Source organism: Schistocerca gregaria, chromosome 7 (assembly GCF_023897955.1).
Source record: "Schistocerca gregaria isolate iqSchGreg1 chromosome 7, iqSchGreg1.2, whole genome shotgun sequence".
NCBI lineage: Eukaryota > Metazoa > Arthropoda > Insecta > Orthoptera > Acrididae > Schistocerca > Schistocerca gregaria.
Window position 1 is genome coordinate 276,455,170 of NC_064926.1, and position 21,656 is coordinate 276,476,825.

Sequence of the window (21,656 nt, forward strand, 5' to 3'; positions counted from 1 at the left end):
TCCGGACACTGCGAGAGGGCTGTACAAGCAATGATCACACGCACGGCACAGCGGACGCACCAGGAACCGCAGTGTTGGCCGTCGAATGGCGCTAGCTGCGCAGCATTTGCGCACCGCCACCGTCAGTGTCAGCCAGTTTGCTGTGGCATACGGAGCTCCATCGCAGTCTTTAACACTGGTAGCATGCCGCGACAGCGTGGACGTGAACCGTATGTGCAGTTGACGGACTTTGAGCGAGGGCGTATAGTGGGCATGCTCAACACGTGGGGTGTGAGGTCTCCACAGTACATCGATGTTGTCACCAGTGGTCGGCAGAAGGTGCACGTGCCCGTCGACCTGGGACCGGACCGCAGCGATGCACAGATGCACGCCAAGACCGTAGGATCCTACGCAGTGCCGTAGGGGACCGCACCGCCACTTCCCAGCAAATTAGGGACACTGTTGCTCCTGGGGTATCGGCGAGGACCATTCGCAACAGTCTCCATGAAGCTGGGCTACGGTCCCGCACACCGTTAGGCCGTCTTCCGCTCACGCCCCAACATCGTGCAGCCCGCCTCCAGTGGTGTCGCGACAGGCATGAATGGAGGGACAAATGGAGACGTGTCGTCTTCAGCGATGAGAGTCGCTTCTGCCTTGGTGCCAATGATGGTCATATGCGTGTTTGGCGCCGTGCAGGTGAGCGCCACAATCAGGACTGCATACGACCGAGGCACACAGGGCCAACACCCGGCATCATGGTGTGGGGAGCGAGCTCCTACACTGGCCGTACACCTCTGGTGATCGTCGAGGGGACACTGAATAGTGCACGGTACATCCAAACCGTCATCGAACCCATCGTTCTACCATTCATAGACCGGCAAGGGAACTTGCTGTTCCAACAGGACAATGCACGTCCGCATGTATCCCGTGCCACCCAACGTGCTCTAGAAGGTGTAAGTCAACTACCCTGGCCAGCAAGATCTCCGGATCTGTCCCCCATTGAGCATGTTTGGGACTGGATGAAGCGTCGTCTCACGCGGTCTGCACGTCCAGCACGAACGCTGGTCCAACTGAGGCGCCAGGTGGAAATGGCATGGCAAGCCGTTCCACAGGACTACATCCAGCATCTCTACGATTGTCTCCATGGGAGAATAGCAGCCTGCATTGCTGCGAAAGGTGGATATACACTGTACTAGTGCCGACATTGTGCATGCTCTGTTGCTTGTGTCTATGTGCCTGTGGTTCTGTCAATGTGATCATGTAATGTATCTGACCCCAGGAATGTGTCAATAAAGTTTGCCCTTCCTGGGACAATGAATTCACGGTGTTCTTATTTCAATTTCCAGGAGTGTAGTTTTACAACATTTACTTACTATGTAGTAGTTGTTAAGGAAAAAGGTCTTTAATCTAAATTTGAAAACATCTCTCCTATCTGCCAGATATTTTATTTTAAGGGGCAGAATGTCAAAGAATTTTGTAGCTGCATATTCCCCCCTCCCTCGCCCTTTTTTTTCCAAAGTTAGATTCCTTTAAGGGTAACACTAATCATTTTTCCTTCTAGTGTTGAACTTGTGAATATCTATGTTACTCTCAAACTTTGGTAGAATGTTACTAACAAATTTCATATGGGAATAAATGTGCTGTGATCCTGTTGTTAATATCCCCAGCTGCTTAATGAGTTATCTGTAAGATGTATGTGGGCAAACTCTGCACCTAGTTCTAATTATTTTCTTCTATGCAATTAACACTTTTTGCCTGAGTGAGAACTTACTCCAGAATATTATTCCATCTAATGAATGAAAATATGCAAAATATGTTAATTTGCTGACTGACTTCTGTATCTCCAAAGTGGTCAATTATTTTTATGGGAAAATTACCTGATATACAATTTTTCTAGTTTAAGTTTTCATCAGTACGCATACCTAAGAGTTTACAATTTTCTACACTGTTTATTATTTTGTATTGCTAAAAGGAGGTACGATATTTTTGTCAGTACAAAACTGGTGAGATGTTTTTTTTTATTTTTTTTTAAGCGAGCCCATTTGTGCAAAACTGCACAGTAACTTTTACAAAAACAATTTAGTATTCTCTCACAAAAACATAATTTACTATTTTCTCTGTTGTTTCTTCTTGGTCCAGCTTCATAACAATGCTTATATAATCTCCAAACTGGGCTCTTGATTCAAATAAAAAGCAGATCATTAACATAAAGCAAGAACAGTAGTGGGCCAATGATTGAACCCTGTCAGACTTCCACCATAATTTCTCTGCATATGATGTGGGGCCCCTCCTTGTATTACTCGAACAGCCTAAGGTAATTTCCTTCATTCTGTTTCTTACATCACAAATAAACTAAGAATTTGCTGAACTACACAGTCTGTAGAAACTTAACCTCCCTACTAAAAATGTTATGACTGATACATTCAAATGCCTTCAGTAAGTCACAGATGACCCCATTTGGTGATATTTTATCATTCACAAATTTTATTATGTGCTCAGTGAATGTATTTAATGACAACTTAGTGGAATGGCCCTTTTGAAATCCAAACTATGATTTGCTACATATCCCATCACTACACAGGTGGGTGACAACCCTAGAGTACATTACTTTCTCAAAAATTTTAGAAAATGGTATAAAGAGTGGCACTGGGTGGTAGTTATTGACATCTAGGATTCACTCTTTTTATAGAGATGCCTGTCAATGGTATATTTCAATCTTTCTGCGAAAATATCCTGAGTTAATGATGGTTCAAATGGCTCTGAGCACTATGGGACTCAACTGCTGTGGTCATTAGTCCCCTAGAACTTAGAACTACTTAAACCTAACTAACCTAAGGACATCATACACATCCATGCCCGAGGCAGGATTCGAACCTGCGACCGTAGCAGTCGCACGGTTCCGGACTGCGCGCCTAGAACCGCGAGACCACCACAGCCAGCTGAGTTAATGATGCTTTACACAAGTGGCTAAGAACATTGCATATTATAGGGCTACAGCTTTTTACTGTCTTTTGGAGACATTATCCACCCCATATCAACTTTTACTTTTTAGAGGCAGGATGAGCTTGGGATGACATTCTATCTTTACTCACATTCAATTCTTACTTATGGGACTCTTTTCTAGGGACTGAAGGCACAAAACATGACCACATTTTTTAAACTGCAGATCAGAATAATAACTAGTAATAGTAGTCAGGCTCACTTTAAAGAGCTATTTTAAGAAAGGACTGGGTAACTTTACTGCACCTTAGTACAACTAACAATTTATTGTGCAAATCATAGAAACCATTACTAAGTATTTCACTAATACTTCTACACAGAATCATGTAACAAGAGCCAGTTTGTACTTGTCTTTACCTCAGAAAAATAAACAAAAAATTGAAACAGCCTGTTCCACCAGGTAATAAAATTGTATAATAATAAATTGCCCAAGGAGGTGTAAAAGATTAGTGTACTAAAATATATCTGCTTAAAAAGTCAGCTAGATCATTATTCATAAGTAACACACAGTACATAATGAAAGATTACTTAGAGCACTCAAGAGCAGTGCTTAATAATGAAAAGAGATAACACCACCACCTTATCTCAATACACGATCACAAAGTAAAGCTTTTACAAGGAAATCATGTTCCAAGATCAATGGTGCACGACAGTGATGTCCGTCTTGGCATTCTCTAGACCTGAGCATCTCACTCATCATGGGGAGGGGGGACAGTTTTCTGGACAGACTGAGAGGATGACATGAAGATGTGCATGGAACATAGTTGCATGTTTGTGGATCGTACTCAGTTTTCTGAAAATACTGGAATTACTGCAAGGAGCATAGTAGCATGTTAGTTGTCTATGAGTCACCAGTGGGTGTCCTTTATGTGTTTGCAGTAATGATGAGCGTAACTGTGTTTTATATTACAAATTATCTGGAGAAGATTGTGTGCAAAATTGAAAAGCATTGTAGAATAGGGAACAACAAAATGAGGTGGTAGAGCTGTTAGGACACTGACATACTCGGAAGAATGGAGTTTGCTTATTTATTTATTTACATGTCAAGTTCCTTAGGGCCAAATTGAGGAGCAAATCTCTAAGGTTATGGAACATGTCAGTACATGAAGTTACAACATAAAAGTGATAACAGATAAAAAATGAAATGTTTATGAACCTGAAAAAATGCACTCCATAAGTTCAAATAAACCCAATCAACGATACAACAAGAAACAGCTTAATGTTTCAAGGTACTCCTCGACAGAATAGGAGTGAGCCATGAGGAAACTCTTCAGTTTCGATTTGAAAGCTCTTGGATTACTGCTAAGATTTTTTAATTTGAGTGGTAGCTTATTGAAAATGGATGCAGCAGTATACTGCACACCTTTCTGCACAAGAGTTAAGGAAGTCCAATCCAAATGCACGTTTGATTTCCACCGAGTATTAGCTGAGTGAATTGGGAACTGTGAATAAGCTATATATATGTAATCTGAGGTTTTCCCAGAGTACAGAAATCTTGAAAATTTCTTGGGTATTCAGCCAGGTAGCGTCGTCCAAAAGGAGCAATATTTTGGCAAGCCGACTTCTTGCCATCTTCAGGCATTCTGCCATTTGGATGACACTACCCAGCTGAATACTCAAGAAATTTTCAAATGAAAGTAAGCAAAGTAGACTAATTTTCGTGTTGAACGATCACTCACTTCAGATACTGTTTGAATAGTAAAAATGGCAGCATTAAGTCTTTGAACAAGATCCTGAATGTGTGCTTTCCACAACAGTTTACTACCTGAACACCTAGAAATTTGAACTATTCTGTTTCAGTAATCATATGCCCATTCTGTGAAATTAAAACATCGGGTTTTGTTGAGCTGTGTGTTAGAAACTGTAAAAACTGAGTCTTACTGTGATTTAATGTTGGTTTATTTATTATTTTCTACAAGCCATGAACTTAGGCATGAACTGTACTATTTGAAACCAAGCCCATGTTGCACACAACATCCTTTTCTACCAAGCTAGTGCCATCAGCAAACAGAAATGTTTTAGAGCTACCCATAATACTAGGGGGCATATCATTTATATGAATAAGAAATGGAAATGGTCCCCAACACTGATCCCTGGGGCCATATTGTTTAGGTTTTTCTACGTCATTTCAGGCAAATGCCAAATGGTTCCTTCGTCAAGGCTATGTCTGAACATACATCCCATCCTCATAAAAGCATACTTGTATATTCTTAGTGTATGTATAAGCTGAGCTATTGCTTTTCATAGAGCTACGAAGACAAATCCTGCATCATTGTAAGATGATCCTTCAGTGAATACACCAAATTAAATCTGAGCCTTTTCTCGCTGGTAGCAATGGTTTCCTTTTAGTAAAAATGGTTCAAACGGCTCTGAGCACTATGGGACTCAACTGCTGTGGTCATTAGTCCCCTAGAACTTAGAACTACTTAAACCTAACTAACCCAAGGACATCACACACATCCATGCCCGAAGCAGGATTTGAACCTGCGACCGTAGCAGTCACACGGTTACGGACTGCGCGCCTAGAACCGCGAAACCACCGCGGCCAGCGTTTCCTTTTAGTACAGTCAGTGTCTGGTTACAGGATTTCACAAGAGAGAATATTACAAAGTGCTGAAATATATCATCAGACAGGTTAAAGCAACACATTAAGCCAAGAATAGAAGGCCCTTAGGAGAAAAGTAAAACTATGTGATCAGTTACGGAAGAGGTATCATCCCTCATGTGTGAAAATGGAACTATTAGTGATTCCTCAGAGTAGTGCAAATGGCCTCATTTCACAATTTAATAATCACTTTGTGCCAATAGTCAGCAGGTTACATAAACCTTTTATTGGCATAGGTAAATATGCAAAACTCTTCAAAGCTGCTGCTCTGAGGCAAATTTGTCACATGCAGGTACAGGAAAATAAGCAAAAATAAAATAGAACCAATAATTAAATTTAGAAGGAAATACTCCCATAGGATTGATGAAATTCCAAGCAGGATTATGTCGATCAATGCACCATATATTAGTTATGTACATGGTTACCTGCGCAACATATCTTTGAGGTGTGCTCAGTTTCCTGCACAACTGAAAAACAAGTGTTTATAAATTAGTTATACAACAGTAACCTTTAATTGCAAAAAAGGTAAATAAAAGAAACATTTGATACAGCACTGATTGCAGTATGTCTTCAAGTTTTATATATAAATATTCAATGCAGCTACCATTTGTAACATGACACGAATGGATCGCACAAGTGATTTCTAAGCAACCCCCTTTGTAGACTGACTGCAACTCCCCAGTGTTCTATCAATATACAGAAGTCTACCACCTGCTTTACCCAAAACCAAGCCTAGGTGATCATTTCATTTCATAACACTTTGTAGGGATATGGAATGGAATGATCACTTAGGCTAAGTTGTGGATAGAGCAGTGGTAGACTTCAGTTTATTGATAGAATACTGGGGAAGTGCAATGAGTCTACAAATGAGATTACTTACAAATGACTCATGCTACCAATTCTAGAATATTGCTGAAGTGCGTCAGACTCATATCAAATAGGACTAACAGGAGATACTGAATGTATACACAGAAGGGCAGCACGAATGGTCACTGGTCTGTTTGACCCATGAGAGAGTGTTACAGTGATGCTGAAGAAACTGAACTGGCATGCTCTTGAAGATAGACGCAAACTATTCCAAGAAAGAATGCTAACAAAATTTCAACAAGCAGCTTTAAATGACGACTCTAGCAATGTATTACAACCACATACGTGTTGCTCACATAGGGATCATGAGGATAAGATTAGAATAATTACAGCGTGCACAGAGGCTTTCGAACACTCGTTCTTCCCATGATGATGGCGTCCTCTTGGGTAAAATATTCCGGAGGTAAAATAGTCCCCCATTCGGATCTTCGGGCGGGGACTACTCAAGAGGACGTCGTTATCAGGAGAAAGAAAACCGGCGTTCTGCGCATCGGAGCGTGGAATGTCAGATCCCTTAATAGGACAGGTAGGTTAGAAAATTTAAAAAGGGAAATGGATAGATGAAAGTTAGATATAGTGGGAATTAGTGAAGTTCAGTGGAAGGAGGAACAAGACTTTTAGTCAGGTGAATACAGTTATAAAAACAAAATCAAATAGGGGTAATTCAGGAGTAGGTTTAATAATGAATAAAAAATAGGCCTGCGGATAAGCTACTACAAACAGCATAGTGAATGCATTATCGTGGCCAAGATAGACACGAAGCCCATGCCTACGACAATAGTACAAGTTTGTATGCCAACTAGCTCTGCAGATGACAAAGAAACTGATGAAATGTATGATGAGATAAAAGAAATTATTCCGGTAGTGAAGGGAGACGAAAATGTAATAGTCATGGGTGACTGGAATTCGAGAGTAGGAAAAGGGAGAGAAGGAAACATAGTAGGTGAATATGGATTGGGGGTATGAAATGAAAGAGGAAGCCGCCTGGTAGAATTTTGCACAGAGCACAACTTAATCATAGCTAACACTTGGTTCAAGAATCATAAAAGAAGGTTGTATACATGGAAGAATCCTGGAGATACTAGAAGGTATCAGACAGATTATATAATGGTAAGACAGAGATTTAGGAACCAGGTTTTAAATTGTAAGCCATTTCCAGGAGCAGATGTGGACTCTGACCACAATCTATTGGTTATGAACTGTAGATTAAAACTGAAGAAACTGCAAAAAGGTGGGAATTTAAAGAGATGGGACCTGGATAGACTGAAAGAAGCAGAGGTTGTAGAGAGTTTCAGGGGGAGCATAAGGGAACATTTGATAGGAATGGGGGAAAGAAACACAGTAGAAGAAGAATGATAGCTCTGAGGGATAAAGTAGTGAAGGCAGCAGAGGATTAAATAGGTAAAAAGACGAGAGCTAGTAGAAATCCTTGGGTAACAAAAGAAATATTGAATTTAATTGATGAAAGGATAAAATATAAAAAAAGCTATGAATGAAGCAGGCAAAGAGGAATACAAACGTCTCAAAAATGAGATCAACAGACAGCGCTAAGCAGGAATGGCTAGAGGACAGATGTAAGGATGTAGAGGCTTATCTCACTAGGGTTAAGATAGATACTGCCTACAGGAAAATTAAAGGGATCTTTGGAGAAAAGAGAACGACTTGTATGAATATCAAGAGCTCAGATGGAAACCCAGTTCTAAGAAAAGAAGGGAAAGCAGAAAGGTGGAAAGAATATATAGAGGGTCTATACAAGGGCGATGTACTCGAGGACAATATTATGGAAATGGAAGAGGATGTAGATGAAGATGAAATGGGAGATATGATACTGTGTATAGAGTTAGACTGAGCACTGAAAGACCTGAGTTGAAACAAGGCCCCGGGAGTAGACAACATTCCATTAGAACTACTGATGGCCTTGGGAGACCCAGTCATGACAAAACTCTACCATATGGTGAGCAAAATGTATGAGACAGGGGAAATACCCTCAGACTTCAAGAAGAATATAATAATTCCAATCCCATGAAAGCAGGTGCTGACAGATGTGAAAATTACTGAACAATCAGTTTAATAAGTCACAGCTGCAAATACTAACACGAATTCTTTACAGACGAATGGAAAAACTGGTAGAAGCCGATCTTGGGGAAGATCAGTTTGGATTCCGTAGAAATGTAGGAACACGTGAGGCAATACTCACCTTACGATGTATCTTAGAAGAAAGATGAAGGAAAGACAAACCTACATTTCTAGCATTTGTAGACTTAGAGAAAGCCTTTGTCAATACTCTCTTTCAAATTCTAAAAGTGGCAAGGGTAAAATACAGGGAGTAAAAGGCTATTTACAATGTGTACAGAAATCAGAAGGTAGTTATAAGAGTCAAGGGACATGAAAGGGAAGCAGTGGTTGGGAAGGGAGTGAGACAGCGTTGTAGCCTCTCCCCGATGTTATTCAATCTGTATATTGAGCAAGCAGTAAAGGAAACAAAAGAAAAATTCAGAGTAGGAATTGAAATCCATGGAGAAGAAATAAAAACTTTGAGGTTCGCTAATGACATTGTAATTCTGTCAGAGACAGCAAAGGACTTGGAAGAGCAGTTGAACAGAATGGACAGTGTCTTGAAAGGAGGATATGAGATGAACATCAACAAAAGCAAAACGAGATTATGGAATGTAGTCGAATTAAGTCGAGTGATGCTGTGGGAATTAGATTAGGAAATGAGACACTTAAAGTAGTAAAGGAATTTTGTTATTTGGGGAGCAAAATAACTGATGATGGTCGAAGTAGAGAATATATAAAATGCAGACTGGCAATGGCAAGGAAAGCATTTCTGAAGAAGAGAAATTTGTTGACATCGAGTATAGATTTAAGTGTCAGAAAGTCGTTTCTGAAAGTATTTGTATGGAGTGTAGCTGTGTATGGAAGTGAAACATGGGCGATAAATAGTTTGCACAAGAAGAGAATAGAAGCTTTTGAAATGTGGTGCTACAGAAGAATGCTGAAGATTCGATGGGTAGATCACATAACTAATGTGGAGGTACTGAATAGAATTGGGGAGGAGTTTATGACACAACTTGATAAGTAGAAGGAACCGGTTGGTAGGACATGTTCTGAGGCATCAAGGGATCACAAATTTGGCATTAGAGAGCAGTGAGGAAAGTAAAAATCGTAGATGGAGACCAAGAGATGAATACACTAAGCAGATTCAGAAGGATGTAGGTTGCAGTAGGTACAGGGAGATGATGAAGCTTGCACAGGATAGGGTAGCATGGAGAGCTGCACCAAACCAGTCTCAGGACTGAAGACTACAACAAAAAGGACAGATGATGAGACATCAGTAGCTAGAACAACCACCTCTGGCTGTAATAACGGCCTTGATACGCCTGGACACTGTGTCAAACAGAGGTTGGATGGCATGTACAAGTACAGCTGCCCATGCAGCTTCAACACGATACCACAGTTCATAAAGAGTAGTGACTGGCATATTGTGACGAGCCAGTTGCTCGACCACCATTGACCGGATGTTTTCAATTGGTGAGACATCTGGAGAATGTGCTGGCCAGGGCAGCAGTCGAACATTTTCTGTATCCAGAAAGGCCTGTACAGGGCCTGCAACATGCGGTCGTGCATTATCCTGCTGAAATGTAGGGCTTCGCAGGGATCGAAAGAAGGGTAGAGCCACGGGTCATAACACACTTGAAATGTAACGTCCACTGTTCAAAGTGCCGTCAATGGTAACAAGAGGTGACCGAGATGTGTAACCAATGGCACCAAATACCATCACGCCAGGTGATATGCCAGTATGGCGATGACAAATACACACTTCCAATGTGTGTTCACCGTGATGTCGCCAAACACGGATGCGACTATCATGATACTGTAAACAGAACATGGATTCATCTGAAAAAATGACGTTTTGCCATTCGTGCACCCAGGTTCTTCGTTGAGTACACCATCACAGGTGCTCCTGTGTGTGATGCAGCGCAAGGGTAATCGCAGCCATGGTCTCCGGGCTGACAGTCCATGTTGCGGCAAATGTTGTCAAACTGTTCATGCAGATGGTTGTTGCCTTCCAAACATCACCATCTGTTGACTCATGGATGAGAGGTGGCTGCACAATCCATTACAGTAATGCGGATAAGATGCCTGTCATCTTGACTGCTAGTGATACGAGGCCATTGGGATCCAGCACGGCGTTCCATATTATCCTCCTCAACCCACCGATTCCATATTCTGCTAACAGTCATTGGATCTCGACCAACGTGAGCAGCAATGTCGCAATACGATAAACTGCAATCGTGATACGCTACAATTCGACTTTTATCAAAGTCAGAAACATGATGGTACGCATTTCTCCTCCTTACATGAGGCATCACAACAGCGTTCCACCAGGCAATGCCGGTCAACTGCTGTTTGTGTATTAGAAATTGGTTTGAAACTTTCATCATGTCAGCAAGTTGTAGGTGTTGCCACCGTGCCAACTTGTGTGAATGCTCTGAAAAGCTAATCATTTGCATATCACAGCACCTCCTTCCTGTCGGTTAAATTTCACGTCTGTAGCACATCATCTTTGTGGTGTAGCAATTTTAATGACCAGTAGTGTAGTTCCGTCATCAACAGTCCAATGTTGGTGTTGAAGCTTTGCATCGTGCAGTCATCAAGGATACACAAGTGGGCCTTCAGCTCTGAAAGCCCATATCAATTATGTTTCGCTGAAGGTTCGCACGCTGACACTGTTGATGGCCCAGCACTGAAATCTGCAGCGATTTGTGGAACCGTTGTACTTCTGTCACGTTGAAAAATTCTCTTCAGCCGTCATTGGCTCCGTTCTTGCAGGATTTTTTTAGGGTTGCAGTGATGTCGGAGATTTGATATTTTACCAGATTCCTGATACAGTATACTCGTAAAATGGTTGTACGGGAAAATCCCTACTTCATTGCTATCCTGCAAATGTTATGTCCCATTGACTATAACACCATGTTTAAACTCCCTTAAATATTTGTAAGCTGCCATTATAGCAGCAGTAATCGATCTGCCAGACACTTGTCTTTCTTTAATGGCCAGTAGTGTACTTCAGTAGATACAATTTACTGTCAGGCTTGCAGTTTAGCTTCAGGAAAGGAGTATCACAGAAACTGGCAATTTATTCTTTTGTGTGTGAGGCACTAGCAGGGTTAAATAGTAGGATGGACACACTACATTTTTTAGTATGGATCATGCAATACTCTACAGAAGTTGGAATGTTATGACATTAGTGACAAAGCTCAATGGTTCATTACATATCTGAAAAGTAGGAAGCCTGTGTGCCCCTAGTGTCAACAAACAGGTAAGAGGTTTGAATCTCATGGAGTCATGTAAACGAGACTTCACAGGGTTCTGTTTTGGGTCTGGTGCTTTTCTTGACATGTATCCGAGATCTGCTGCTACACACAACAGGCAACACAAAGATTTTTCTCTGTGTGTATGATACAATGAAAGATAGAAAATTAACACTCAGTTGAGCAAGAGATCATTAGAAACAGAGAATAACCTTGAATTAGGGAAGAATTAAGGCAATCAGTCAAGCCCTTTGCAAATAAATCACCCTGGCATTTGCCTTAACTGATTTAGGAAAATTGCAGGAAGCCTACATTTGGATATCTGCACTGGGGTTTGAACCATTATCTTTCAGAGCAGCTCCAGTACACTAAGCAGTGTGCCACCTCGCTTGGTGATGCCAAGTATTACTGTGAAATGTAATATAGGGGATTTAGCTAGTAGGGTAGTTGGCAACATTGGCATGTGGCTTTCAGGGAACAGATTAATGCTTAACTGCAAGAAAGTTCAATAAATACAGTTTCTGACACAGAACCCTAGTAAAAGTGGAGGTTTTTCACTTTCCTAAGGTGGTCAAATAGCAGTAAAGTCAACTTCTAAATCTACAACCTGCAGATGACTGAAGTGCATGGCAGAGGCTATCATCAGTTATTATGGTTTCTTCACAACCCATTTGCATATGGAGCGTGAAAAGAATGAGTGTTTAAATGCCTCTGTGTGTGTTGTAATTAATCTAATCTTGCACTCACGATCCCTATGGGAGCAATACCTAAGGTGCTGCAGGACATTCCTAGATCCATCATTTCATTTCAGGCCGATTCTTGAAAGTTTGTAAGCAAGGCTTCTCCGGATAGTTTACATCTACGTTCAGGAGTCTACCATTTCAGTTCCTTTTCAGCATCTCTGTGACAAACTAATGTGTGACCATTCATACTGCCCTTCTCTGTATACCTTTAATATCCCCAATTAGTCCTATCTGGGATGAGTCCCACACACTTGAGCAATTTTACAGAATATTCTTTGTAGATTAACTGTGCTTCCCCAGTATTCTACCAATAAAATTAAGCCTACCATCTGGTTTACTCACAACTGAATCTATGTGATCATTCCATTTCATATTCCTACAAGATGCTACAAACAAGTTTCATATGAGTAGGCCGATTCTAGCTCAATGCTATTACAGTTTTGGATACTACTTTATTTCATGTTGTGACACCTACAATTGTACATTTCTGAACATTTAAAGCAAGTTTCCAATACTTGCACCACTTTGAAACCTTATAAAGCTCTGACTGAATGTTTATGCAACTTCTTTAAGACAATACATCATAGGTAACTGCATCATCTACATAAAGCCTGATTTTAATATCACTACAGTCAGCAAAGTCACTAATTTACAGCATGAACAGCAAGGATCCCAACATGTTTCTCTAGCACACACCCAAAAGTTACTTCTGCATCTGACGATGACTCTCCATCCAAGATAAAATGCTGCATCTTCCCTACCAAAATGTACCCAATCCAGTAACGTATTGCACTTGATAGTTTATGTGATTGCACTTTTGACAATAAGCACAGGTGTGGCACTCCGTCAAATGCTTATCGGAAATCAAGAAATAAGCACCTACCCGACTGCCTTGATTCAAGGCTTTCAGTAAATCATGTGAGAAAAGTGCAAGTCGGGTTTGGGTTTCACAGATCGATGTTTTCAGAATTCACACTGGTTGGCAGTGAGGATGTCACTAATCAAGATACCTCGTTATGATTTAGCTCATAATATGTTCCAAGATTCTACAATAAACTGATGTTGAGGATATTGGGCAGTAATTTTGTGGATCACTTCTACTACCCTTCTTGTAAATGGTTGTGATCTGTGCTTTCTTCCAACTACTGAAAATGGTTTTTTGTCTGAGGGATGTTCCAACTATTGAGCATGGTTTTTTTGTTCAAGGGATTTTTGACAGATTATAGTTAGAAGACGGTCGGTGACCTTTTGTATCACTTCAAGAACAGTGTTGCCCATTGTTCAGATCTTGGAAATTCGAACTCTGTCATTTCTGTACATGTATAGTTCATCATAGTATTTGTTGTTGACAATACTAACTCATTCAGAAAAAACTGGAATATGCAGCCATTGTACACTAGAAAGAAAAACCAAATGCACTTGGGTAACACTTCCTTAAGCACTGTGCAGAATGGTGAGCACTTTTGGCAAGTTTAATTTTCAATGGGCTTCCAGTAGAATTGAAAAACAATGATGAAATTTAAGTATTCAGTACAAACTATTATGCACACAAGTTCCTTGAAACAGTATGCTACATTTTTATGTCACGTTATTTATTCACACTGTATTGGAATAGACATGGGCTATATTCAGTGTCCTATATAGAGTGCTAGGTCCCATGCACTGACCACTGCTGGACAATGCCCAGCAACTCCAACTTCAGCAACGAGCCACTTCTGTACCCCCACTTCTGCATGTCAACAACCTGGGACTCCAGCCAACGTCCAGTAAGCTACTCCAGTTTGACCCACAAACATAACGTAGCCACTGAATCGGTCACTGGCCTCTGTTATAGAAATTTCTATGTTACACATAAACCACAAAAACATGGTCCTGTCGGCTGAGTCAGCATCGGACACCTTCATTTAGACCCATGGAGACCAGGCTATCGTTGTCAAACAGCTGGGCAGTAGTATGACATCCAGTCTGTGCTTGTCAGCATCATATCGAAGACGCTGCTGTCACCGAGCCTCAAATCTCTGGCCATTGCCTTACCGCCCAGGTACCTGTGTAGCTCAGCACTCGGCAGCCTTCACGGATGTACAATGCAGGGTCCACTCCTCCTTGCCTCTGACAACATTCTAATGGGTGGCCCCTTCACCCTGTGTCATTAGGGACAGATACAGCCAGCCGTATTCCCGGTGTCAGGCAGTCAACTAAGGACTGGCTAACACAGGACTCCACCAACTCTTAGCAGTGCCAGCAATAGCACATGGCCAGTGCTATGGCCTACATTTATTTATTTTATTTATCCATCCGTTGACAACCAATATTGTATGGATGTTGTCAAGGGTACATGTAAGCCATTTCAAAGAAACGTGACACAAACAATATACATGTAAAAAAGTACACAACAAAATAATACAATGAAGTTAATAATAATACAATGAAATTAATATAGCCTATATACATCCCTGCCTGTTATTTTAAATGCATAGTCTGTTTTTCATAAGGCTTTAGTTTCGTCCTCCCTACACGGCAAGTCCTTATATACACAACACTGCTTAAGTATACATTTACATCACACAACAGCCGTCATTTAAGTATGTAAATGTAAGGAATGATTAGGTAATGAATGATTAGGTACAGATAGAGTATTTTTCATTTTGCCTTTATCATCAGAAAAAAAATTACTGACCTACATAGTCATTTACAGAATAAAAACATTGCTCTACTAGAAATTTTTTAAATTCTGTTTTAAATTTGCTATCATCTTCTAACTGCCTTATGTTGACTGGCAGTGCGTTGTACAGTTTTGCACTATTACGGGTATTGTAGTTATTAAAGTCGGCATTTGTCTGAAAATCTGCAATGTGGGCCCTGACATACAATACACATTTGTATATGTATAATGATGGTATAGTAAGTATTATAAGCTTTTTGAATATGGGTTTGCAGTGTGTCTGTGGATGAGTGAGTTGTTATTTGGATGGCCCTCTTCTGCAACAAAAAAATTTGTTTTAGGTACTCTGTTGTGGAACCCCAAAATATTATTCCGTATGTGGGAAGAGATTGAAAATAGCCGAAATATGCCATTCTGGTACCCTTGAGGTTAGCGTAACAGGTGATGATATATTGATGCATTTGCCGTGCTTACCATCTAAACTAGCGGCATGAAAGACTAATGTATGTAAATAAACAGCAACGACGGGTTTCTTATAACCACAGGGTGGCTTCTCTGCTCTACCTTCTCACCTATTTGGTGGAGAATCACTCACCACACCTAGCCATCCTACGTACCCTTTTATATTTTCTCAGAACTTTTTTTGCATTTCATTAATGATTCCATTTTGAACAAACATAGGTCTGTTAATTATCTGCCTCCATGTCACCAACATTGTTTAAAATCTATATGCACAAGTCTTGCGACATGGTCTCACAAATGCAATTTGAGGGGGTTAGGAATTGAAGATTGAGCTTATTAACATCACCTACTACTTGCTAATGATCAAAAAGTTATAGCAAAAGATGGTGAAGACCCAAATTATAAATGTAATCAATTAGCAATAGAATACACACACTGGGGATTGAAGATTAATTATTAGAAAACAGAATACCTCACTAACGATTCAGATGACTTACATATTGAGTAAAAGAGAATTGAGAAGGTAAATACTTTTTATTTGGGATCCATTTTAGAAATGGTGGGAAAATCAGATATAGAAATTAATAAAAGAATTAGCAGTGGAAGGAAGATCATTGGAATGCTCGACTCAATCTTTGTAGCATATATAAATTGATACTAGAGAGCATAGCTCTGTATGTAATGGACACATGGACTACTAAACTGAAATATATAAAACAAACTACAAGCAGTCTGAAAAGGACTTCTGGAGAAGATCAGCAAAAATTTCTAGAAAAGAGAAAATAAGAAATGACAATAAAGAGAATGGAAGTAAGAGAAGGAATATGTGACATGATGGAGAGAAGGAAGTTACATGGTACGGGCATGTAAGAATGGAGGAAAATTATCCTCAAATGGCAACCGGAGGGGAAACAAGAGAAGAGGTCACCCTAAGGCGACATGGTTCCGAAATGTACAATAAAAAAATGAGGAGAATTAGTGCGGACGAAGACATGCAATATTGAAACACGTAGGGGCATCGTGTGGAGATAAATTACGATCTTATGTAACAGATGTGATAATTTCTGGGTGTTATGTTGGAGAAAAACCTTTGTATAGAGGGAAATCTAAATAAATAAACAAACAAAATTAATGATTCCATTTACAGATTTTCTAATCAGACTTCTATAAAATACATATCAACTCATTTCATGGCCAAGCTGTTTTGGCTTGCATGGTACCAGAGAAACAGATACGCCTAAATGAATGTGACTGAAAAGCTTTATTCCTAAGATAATCAATTTTGTGAATTCTATTTAATCAGGGTTACAACTGGTAAAAACTCATTACCAATCAGTGTAAACATCTTAATGGGTAAGCTATATTTCACATTGACATCCATAGTGCTTTAAACATCTGTACATCATAGGACTTTGAGAAGTCTCCAGAAATGGCTAATTTTTGCTTATTAATCAACCACATATATTCAGATTTAACTAGTTTTAAACTCTAAGTGCAATGCTTTACAAAAGAAACTGCATGTTATCAAATTTGCCACCGACTATTGGTTTTAAGAAATCAAAGTATGATATCCTTGCAACTGTGTTTCAAGTGCTCTCTATGTCTCAACAAATTATTAGTATCTGATGTGTATAATATTTAAGCAGCTAAATAAGGCTAAAACAGGCGGTGTAGATGCTTTAACGTTCAAAACTGTGCCAGCAGACCACAACTTTTGTTCGACTAGTAAACTGTGAGTAGAAACACTGAGCACTTGTTTCTTGTTCATACGTCAGGTGATTAATACAGATTACAGAAGCGTTTTCACGACGGTTTGACATGTTTTAAACATTAACTACCACTACAAATTTCTCGTCTTCATATATATATGCGATAATGCACTTCCGTGCCGTGGTTTCACTGGTGAATTTAAAGTATGCCTTTTTTAATACTGTGATTCGGAGAGAAGCAAAACGTGTTCTGTGTACATACCGCTTTCAAACCAATTAACTGAACATTCATGCAAGGTGATTAGAGCAACCATGGGGATCTGAACACATTCCTTCCTAACGCGGGGCCATCGATGTTTCGAATAATGAATGTTTCACAACATAGAGGTTTGATGAAAGTTCTGGCTCCAGGTTGGTGACATTCGCACGAATTCGTTGTTTGTTAATAGCTTTTCTGACTCTGCATTAGTTATCTTGACTTTTAAATAAACTGCACACGAAATGTCCGCAAATACGCATAAACGCAGAAAAATTATATGGCTACCATAGTACATCTACATGTAGTTCCAACCATTAAATCTAACGCAACCTGTCTAGTTAACTACAATATAAAAACTGTACCACTAGGCAACAAGACATCAGGCCATATACCGGCCACAATGCACAAGTATAGATCGCCCTAAAAAGTAAGAACGAGGTGAACATGCAGAAGGGTTACGCGGGCACACATGCAACACATGACGAACATAAAGCAAATAAATTTCCATACGCATTAGTCTCTTAACATTTGTCGATCAATAACTATTGCTACACCAGCAACAGATACAAGTCAGTCACTAAATGTGGTTGGTAAACATGCAAAAATAATTGCCCCTTTATGATTAACGTGATCTTTGACCAAAGATAACTGCGGTTATGAGATGGTAGAACATTGTTTATGGGAATAAAAGTGATAGCGACGGAAAAGTTACTATTTAAGTGTGATATATTCCAATGATGTTGTAAAAAAAAAGTTTTCACAATTGCATGTTTTCGGTATTGCTATTCTTGCTTTGCATCTTCGAGAATGACTGAATACAAACTGGTTGTTGTGGGTGCGGGTGGCGTTGGGAAAAGTGCATTGACAATTCAACTTATACAAAATCATTTTGTGGACGAATATGATCCTACAATAGAAGATTCTTATCGGAAACAGGTTGTGATTGACGGAGAGACGTGTTTGTTAGACATATTGGACACAGCAGGTCAAGAAGAATATAGTGCTATGAGAGACCAATATATGAGGACTGGTGAAGGTTTTCTTTTAGTTTTCGCAGTTAACAGTGCAAAATCCTTTGAAGATATTGGAACTTATCGCGAGCAGATCAAAAGGGTTAAAGATGCAGAAGAAGTCCCGATGGTATTAGTTGGGAATAAGTGCGACCTACCATCGTGGGTAGTTGATACAAATCAAGCACGCGAAATAGCCAAGCAGTATGGAATCCCCTTCGTCGAAACATCAGCAAAAACACGTATGGGTGTTGACGACGCATTCTATACCCTTGTACGAGAAATCAGAAAAGATAAGGAGCACAGAGGACGAGAAAAACGAAAAAGATTGAGAGGAACCCACAAAAAGAAGAGATGCTGTTTGCTGTAGAGGTTTAATCACTTTAACTTATAACTATATTTCTTTTAATATTAAAATTTTTCTAATCTCGTTCCATAATTGCATATGATGAGCAATTAATTCTTCTTTGCATTTGCCATGGTTGTTAGAAGCATAAAAGCTGCTTATACTTCAACTGTGATTTCCTCTCAGCCGTTGTCCTTTTTTTTCTGTTTGCAAAGAAAATAAAGAAGTTTCCCCATGTGTTTCAAACCGAAAAACTGCCAAGGAATGGGGAAAACTGATGCTCACATATGTTTTGATAAGAGATTTTTTTTCATTGTTATTATTATAAATACTTGCCTTCATTGTAGAATTTTATGTTGTCATCGAGATCTTTTTATTATGTTATTTATACTGCCAGTAACTTTAGTGTTTACATTTTCTGAATAAACGAGTCATGTTTGCAATAACATTTGGCAAATGGTACTCCTGTTTGAAAGTCTTAAGCACAAATTCCAGTGTAGCTGATTTTGCATCATATATGATGTGCACAATTTATAATTTTTTTTAAACTCTGTGCTTCAAGGTACGTAAACTTTTACGTGTGTGTGTGTGTGTGTGTGTGTGTGTGTGTGTGTGTGTGAGAGAGAGAGAGAGAGAGAGAGAGAGAGAGAGAGAGAGAGAGGTCCTTTGTAAATGTTTTCAAATTCACGTTGCTGTGTACAGTTATCATTATAATTATTTACAGTTCCCTTGTGATACCTTTTGACATTTAATTTGTCTTGTAGTACAGTTATGAAAATTTTGTTCTTTTGTAATTCTGGTCACTGCAGCAGATGTTCACCTTTGTCATTTTTTTAAAAGTATGTTTCATGAAATGAATAACTTGTGTACTGAGAGTTATTGTGAAGTGACCAGGCTGATGCTGAACAGAAGAAGTTACAATCAGCGTAAAAGTGCTGGGAGACTTTGAGATATCTTGATCACAATTTTATTATTCCAGTACACCTCACATGTTTCAACATTACACCATTGTCAGAGGCAAATGCTTTATGCCACTATTACTGTGAATCAGTAGTAACTTATCCAAATGGGTACCTGGTATCTAGTCACCATTCCTTCGTAACAAGCAATTGCAAACTGATATTAAGCATTTGCCTTTGATTATGACGTAATATTGAAAAGTGTAATGCATATTGCAATAGAGCCTAGTAAAATTGTGGTCAAGACATCTCAAAATGTTAAAATGAACAATATAAATGAAAGATTAAGTTGCTGTCTTATTGATATGAAGAGAGTTATCAAATTGTGGAGCTGTACTAGTTATAAGTCTTCTGAGAAAGGATATTGAGTGCACGAAGGAGACTGTATCAGTAATGAACAGGTTATACAGCCATTTTTTTAAAAAAAATATATGTATATGCTTTAACTTGTGGAAACACTTAAATTGATGAACTTAAGTAGATTAAGTACAGTTGTGTGAAATTGAACAACTTTAAATAAATTTCATTTTCATGACTTCAACTGAATATATAAGTTGAGTGGACATGGTCAGACACAAGTAGGATAATTGTTTTAATGATAAATGCCTTTTGGTAATATTGATATTAAAGCAAATAACTTTTTATTACTATCTGATGTCACAAGTGAACATTTTCTATTTGTCCAAATGTTCTCTGTGTTACAAGGAATTATGTACTATTATAGTCCAAAGACACAAATTCAGTTAAGTAGGTGTTTTTCAATTATAAATTTAGTGTTTTTTATTGCTGTGTTATTACAAATTTCACAAGTATCTATTGATGTTGTTAATAAAGCTTGATTAAAATTTTTGTTAGCAGTATATCACATCTCTCTTTTGAAAGACCTACATTCCCTAAGAGAAGCATTTCCTGTCTTCAGCATATTACGTATAATGTGCAGAGACTCTCGGGTAGTAAAATGACAGGCATGAGAGTCCAGTAAAAATTAAGAAAAAAAAAAGTTCCCTATTACAAATCTTATTACCAGTTGTATTAGTGGAACAATTTTTTTTAATTTGAAGCTCCATTTTTTTATGTTAAGAAGAGCTGGAACTGAGCATTAGAGCTTATTTAAAATTTCAGCTTCTAATTACCCTTGAAAACTAATTTCGTAAGGTAATGCAAGAAAGCACTGTAAAGGCAACTATTAACAAAAAGTCTGTGAAAAACTATACTAATGTCGTAAGCCAGTCCATGTCAATAGTTTTTATTGAATTTATTTATTTAGTATGGCCCTCAGGCTTATTTGGTTTTTATTACTATTTTGTGTGACTTTATTACTGAAAAAAGCATTTTTCAGTACAAATGCAATTTTATGCAAGACAGAAAATAGACGTGCAAATACAGGTTTATGAGATAAACAGAAATCTCATAGCAGGAAAAGAAAGTATTCATTTTAACAATGTTTCTAAATGGTAATGGAAGTACACACATATGCAGTTACAGGAGGACATAAATGGAGTAAGAATGACATTAATTTTATAATGGAATGACTAATGTTCCTTGACTCTTGAGCTATTGCACATCAAGTACTGTTATATGTTTTATTTTGAAAAGTAGCATTTCTTCTTCGGCAACTTGACTGTTTTCAGAGAACACTAGAGGATAGATGGTCATAGCACTTCTCTACCACATCACATGGCCAAGGTGTCGTGGATGGGACTGGTGGAACTGTAAAACGTGCAGTGTGGAGTGCATGCA

The 21,656-nt window shown here is 39.1% G+C and overlaps 1 protein-coding gene across 1 annotated transcript; it reads left to right on the forward strand.

Moving 5' to 3' along the window:
- The first annotated feature begins 11,840 nt into the window (after positions 1 to 11,840).
- On the forward strand, positions 11,841 to 20,776 carry LOC126281415 (GTPase HRas-like). The gene has a single exon (XM_049980352.1). The coding sequence runs from the start codon at positions 18,409 to 18,411 to the stop codon at positions 18,979 to 18,981; it is 573 nt and encodes a 190-aa protein (XP_049836309.1). The 5' UTR covers positions 11,841 to 18,408; the 3' UTR covers positions 18,982 to 20,776.
- Positions 20,777 to 21,656: the final 880 nt, after the last annotated feature.

Coding starts and splice junctions, on each gene's coding strand:
- LOC126281415 (XM_049980352.1), top strand. CDS start 18,409: ATGACTGAATACAAACTGGTTGTTGTGGGTGCGGGTGGCGTTGGGAAA.